This window comes from Calidris pugnax, unplaced genomic scaffold (genome assembly GCF_001431845.1).
Source record: "Calidris pugnax isolate Ruff unplaced genomic scaffold, ASM143184v1 scaffold1, whole genome shotgun sequence".
Taxonomy (NCBI): domain Eukaryota; kingdom Metazoa; phylum Chordata; class Aves; order Charadriiformes; family Scolopacidae; genus Calidris; species Calidris pugnax.
Window position 1 is genome coordinate 2,647,703 of NW_015090800.1, and position 5,846 is coordinate 2,653,548.

General features: G+C 47.5%; 1 protein-coding gene across 1 annotated transcript in view; it reads right to left on the reverse strand.

Moving 5' to 3' along the window:
- The window catches only part of STRAP (serine/threonine kinase receptor associated protein), an 8,462-nt gene extending 8,155 nt beyond the window's left edge, over nucleotides 1-307 (reverse strand). The window contains exon 1 of the mRNA XM_014937527.1: nucleotides 71-307. Coding sequence (XP_014793013.1) covers nucleotides 71-182 — 112 coding nt within the window. The 5' untranslated portion in view covers nucleotides 183-307. The remainder of the gene's footprint in view (nucleotides 1-70) is intronic.
- Nucleotides 308-5,846: the final 5,539 nt, after the last annotated feature.

Below are 5,846 nucleotides of genomic sequence, written 5' to 3' on the forward strand. Positions count from 1 at the left end.
GGCCCCCCTCCCCAACCCCCGGGGAGGATAACCCGAAGGGTCCGGCCACACGGCGGCCGCCGCCGCTCACCCTTGCAGGCGCTGATGAGGAAGTAGCCGTAGGGGGTGACGCCGCTGAAGGCCAGGTCTACCACGGGCCGCGTGTGGCCGGAGCACGTCAGCGGGGTTTGCCTCATAGCCATGGCGGCGGCGGCGGCGGAGAGGACCGGAGGGCGGCGGGGAGCGCGGGAAGCCTGTGAAGGGACACGAGTCCTCTCCCGCCGGGCAGGAAACGGCGATCGCGGCGGCAGCGGCTGCGGAGGAAATGACGGAACGGGAAACGCTTACGGAGGGGAAGTGACGTCAAAGCGACGCGTGCGCAGGCGCGGGTGGGGGGGCGGAGGGGGGAGAGGCCATGTTGGGTCGGTGAGGGGCCTGAGGGGAGCGGAGTGGGGAGGCCTCTTCCCTCCCGCAGTGGCCCCGGTGGTCTCGGCCCCGTTGCCGGGCTGAGTGCCTGCCCCTCGGCCGGCAGCCAGCCGTTCGCCCGCTGAACTCCTCCCAAAGGCCTCTGCTACCGTGGCGTTCCCCGCAGAGGGGGCAAGTGCCCTCTCTTGTCCCAGTTCAAGGAGTTGTCAGAGTTGGAAGGGGCCTCTAGAGATCATCCAGTCCAACCCCCCTGCCAAAGCAGGGCTGCCCAGAGCACATCAGTCAGGAGCATCCAGGCAGGGCTTGAAGATCTCCAGAGAAGGGGACTCCACACCTTCCCTGGGCAGCCTCTGCCAGGGCTCTGGCACCCTCACTGGAAAGAAGTTCTTCCTCAGATTTGAATGGAACTTCCCATGTTCCAGCTTGTGCCCATTGTCCCTTGTCCTATTGCTGGAAACCACTGACAAGAGTCCAGATCCATTATCCTTCAACCCGCCCTTTTGATACTTGCAAACGTAGATAAGGTCTCCCCTCAGCCTTCTCTTCTCCAGGCTAAAGAGCCCCAGCAATTTGAGCCTTTCCTCGTAAGGGAGGTGCTCCAACCCCTTAATCATCTTAGTTGCCCTACGTTGGACTCTCTCCAGTAGTTCCCTGTCTCTCTTGAACTGGGGAGCCCAGAACTGGACACAGTATTCCCTTTGTGGCCTCACCAGTGCAGAGTAGAGGGGGAGAATGACCTCCCTCCACCTCCTGGCCATGCTCTTCCCTACGCAGCCCAGGATTCCGTTGGCCCTCTTGGCCACAATGGTACATTACTGGCTCATGGAAAGTTTGCTATCCAAACTTCCTGAAGTTCCTGAAGGAATGATGCTTTACTGAGCCCAGGGTAGATCCCCAGGCTCTTCAGTCCGTCTGGGTTTTGACAAGGGGCTCTTCAGCAGTTCCTGCACACCCCAGCTTTATGTTTGCTTTTCAATAGTTGAGGTGTTGCATAAATCGATGGCAGTGCTGGCATGGCCCTGGCCAGCTGCCGGTGCCCAGCTCTTCCCAACTTCTTGGTACCCTTTGGTGCTCCTCTGCTCTCTTCGGGCCCTGAAACCAGCAGCAAACAAAAGGAAGCACCGTTTTTTCCCCGGAGCTGGCTTTCCTAATGGCTCATTGCAGCATCCGATGAGCCTTTCCAGCTGGGGAGACAGTGGGAAGAGGGACTGAAGGGAACGTAGGGATCATACATACATAGCAGCATGCACATGGGTTTGTGTAACAGAAGGGAGCCATGCTGATAGGTGTGTCCACACTGGTCTTCAGAAGCATCTAAAGACAGCATTTGGAGATGTGTCAACAGCCTTACTTAAAAATTAGGGAAGTGACATTTCTCTTCTTTCAACAGGCTGAAAAATCAGAACGCTTGATGGTTACTCTTTTTTTTTCTTTCAAGTCTTGGGACTAGAAAAAACATTTAAATCATCAACAAATAATTGAAGTTTAACATCACTCTTCCACGGCTGCTCTTGAAATACAGACACCATAGTTCAGTTTCTGATCTTCTGGTGTTTCATTTATCATCCCAGAGTTCTCAAAAATAACTCCTATTGATTTTTTTTATTTCATGACCAATTTTAGTGCGTACTACCCCTGTAGCTGACACTTCCAGTTTTTCCACACACAGCCTCAGACTACCATGTAGACATCAGTATATTTAAGATTTTCTGGACTTTTTTTCTAACTGATAGCAGTCTCTCACTGTGCTTTGATATAGGCCTGAAGCTGAATCTGGCAAGTCTCAGACTATTGATTATAATCATGGGGGATTCAAATGCATCTCTGAAAGCTTTTAAAGTTACATATGTCATACTTAAATAGAATTCCGCAAATATGTGTTTCTCTTGATAAAACTGTTTGTGACTGAAGAATTTTGTCCCATTCTTAGGAAAACTTTGAAAGCTCAATGTAAAAAATACCGAGTGGCTAAAACTTCAGAGTGCAGAAGTTCAACGCAATTTTGTTGTACTTTATATGATAGCAGTGTTTCCAAACTGTCATGGTATATTAGTCTCAGTGTTATGTTCTTATTAGTCTTAGGTTGATGTTCTCTATTTGTCCTTCCATGTCATTTCTTCATTTCTAACTGTACATCTGGTTTTGCCCTCAGTAGAGCCATTGCACGCCCAAAAGGCACATTTATAGGAACGGGGCAGATAGTAAATGGAAACACAGATGGAGATCCTTTATCTATGTTTATATTTAAAGCAGGACTAAATAAAAGATTTATCACTTTTACATTGGCTTTTTCCAAAGCCTAATATAAGCGTAGAATTAAGTCTCCTAGTTAGCATTGCTGCTTGGGTTTACATTTAAAAACCCTGTTCTGGTAACTGATGTTATAAAGTTTTTGAGTGAAGAAAACCCCTAGGGGTCAGTAAAGATAAAAACTTAGCATTAACTTTAAGCTACTGACTTAAAATTTGGTATTGAGGAATGGAAAGAAAGGCAAGATTGCGTTTAGGGAAGTTTATTTTTAATAATTTCATAGCTTTCATTGATTTTGTGTTCTGTTAAATTGGAGAGTGATTTTCCACCTGCATGAAGCAACAACGTGACGTCCACTTAGGAAGACACAAAATCTGTAACAGGCAGACAAAGGCAAAAATATTTCCAATTTGCTGGTAGGCAGCTGAAAAACAGAAAAGGAGAAAAATCACGGAGATGTGAAACCTATAAAATTTAGACATTATTAAAAACCCTAGTAGGCGCCCAGCAAAAGCGTAGGGTAGTATTATGAACTGAGTTCTTCACGTGCTGCAGGAAGATGGAAAGTCTAGTAAGGAACGTGTTGGGTGTCACTAAAGCCAGATTCTTCAAAAGGGACTTTGATACCCACTGCGGGACCTAGGCAGACGTTGGGCATCGTGCTGCTAAGGGCTGTGTTTCACCCCGAGGAAAATAATCGTACTGGCTAGAAACCTGTGGATTGATTGCCATCCGCTACTGCCTGGTTTTATAAGTTATAAATCTGCTGGTAGATGGACTTGGTACAAGCGTGTAGATGATTACGTGAGCGCTGATCCCACGTGGTGCCAGCAGTAGGTACATGATTGATTCCCAGTTGGAGCCTGGCACTGCCCCGCTGGTGCCAGCCACAGCCTCGCTGGCCTCATAGACTCATAGAATTCATAGAATTGCCCAGGCCGGAAGGGACCTCCAAAGGCCATCTAGTCCGACCTCCCCGCAGTCAGCAGGGACACCCCCAACTAGACCAGGTTGCCCAGGGCCTCATCGAGCCTCTCCTTGAATATCTCCAGGGATGGGGCCTCAACCACCTCCCTGGGCAACCTGTTCCAGTGCTCCACCACCCTCACAGTGAAGAACCCTCTCCTCATCTCCAGTCTAAAGCTGTTCCCCTCCAGCTTGAAGCCATTGCCCCTCGTCCTGTCACTACAGGCCTTTGTAAACAGGTTCTCCCCAGCCTTCCTGTAGGCTCCCTTCAGGTACTGGAAAGCTGCTATTAGGTCTCCCCGGAGCCTCCTCTTCTTCAGGCTGAACAACCCCAGCTCCCTCAGCCTGTCCTCGTAGCAGAGGTGCTCCAACCCCCTGATCATCCTTGTGGCCCTCCTCTGGACCCTCTCCATCAGGTCCATGTCCTTCTTATATTGAGGGCTCCAGACCTGCACACAGTACTCCAGGTGAGGTCTCACCAGAGCAGAGTAAAGTGGCAGAATCCCCTCTCTGGACCTGCTGGCAACGCATCTTTTGATGCAGCCCAGGATGCATTTCAGCTCTCCTGGGCTGTGCCGGACAGTGGCTTCCAGAAACTATCTGATTTTTGCCTTCTGCACTGAAGATGTTTCCACTCCTACGTACAGTAACAGTACAGCCACATGACTGAGGTATGGGAATTAGACCTATAGGTTCAACGGTGATACAGAAGGATATGACTTCTTCAACTGCAATTCTCTTAAGCAAGGGGGACCTTTATTATCTTTGGGAAGCTTTGCCGTGGAGCCAGTCCAAGCGGAGTGGGAGGTGTGTTCGGGAGGAAGCGTTTCAAACAGAAGCAAGAGCAAGGGTGAGACGGGCAGGGGCCAGGTACCCACAGAGCAGGAGCAAAAGGAGATGCTGAGCTGCTTGTCAGCGAGTGCCTGCTGGGGAGCAGCATCCTCCTGCAGTGATTTCTGCTTCCTCTGCTCGTGTTCAGAGCTGCTCTTCTCCTCTCTTGGAGCCTGACAGCCTTTGGCCCTCGCTGCAACTCCCCTGCATTTTCCTCCACCGTTGCCCTCTTCTTAGCTCCCTGGAAGTATCTCCATTTATTCCCCACAGTTTGAGAAGCTCTCATTTAGAAATATGCTAGGATACTACTCCTAATACATAGATTGTTAGGGAAGCTGGAAACTGTGAAACAGGCCTCAGTTTTTTCAAGAAAGCTTAGAGAAGGTATGAGAAGAAGAAGGAAAGATGGAAAAAAAATAGTTACTTACAAATTAAAGCCTAGCAAGCTTAAAATAAAAATACTGAGCTTTTTTTTTTTTTGGTTTAGCCAGGGTGGTTGTATATCAGACTGCAGTAACACTACAAAGAGAAGAACTGTAATGAAAACATTTTTATTCAAAGTTTTGTATTTATCTGTTATCAAAATAACTTCATTGTAGTGTTAAATAAATATTTGTCAACCCCAACTTGTGAAGAAGTACTCAGGGTGTTGTAATCATACAGAGTGATTCACCCCATTACTCTGTAGAATGACAAGTGTGCCAATCACACGTTATAAAGCACCTGGGCAAGACTCTCTTTTACTTAACATTTATAATTCCGAGTGTCTGCTTGATTAAACAACGTCTTCCCACAGCCAGTGATTGAATTTTCTCATTAAGTTGTTGCTGAAGATGAATAAAGCTATCCTAGCGAAAGGTCATGATTCTAGTGCTTTGATTAAAATAAATCAAGCAGAGATTGAATTAAGTAGAGGGTGTTTAGTGTACGTATTTACACTTCCAAAGACTCCTTTCTTTTCATGTTGGGTTAGGTATCGTAGTTGGAAAGACATTCTCTTGCCACAGAGTGGAGCTCTTTACAAATTTATTATTATATTAATGTTCCAGATGAGAGCTTCTACTGCAGGGTGACTTACTGATGTGGCTATTTCAGCTCGGACCTGGCAGCTTTGTGGACATCGCGCTCAAGAAGTTGCTAGATGCTTAGTTCTCTAAAATGAATTGGGTAAATGGAACTCTCTGGATGCCACCAGAGACAGCAGCAGGGCAGCCCCTTCGTTAGCAAACTTTGAATATGAGTGATTTTAAGATATTGCAGGTTTGAAACACTCGGTGTAGTCTGTAGGCACATTGATGCTCTTTATCTCTGTTCTTTGGAGAAATGTCCCCTACTCATTTGTACAAATAATTTAGGGGGAAAAAAAAAAAAAAAAAAAAAAAAAAAAAAAAGGG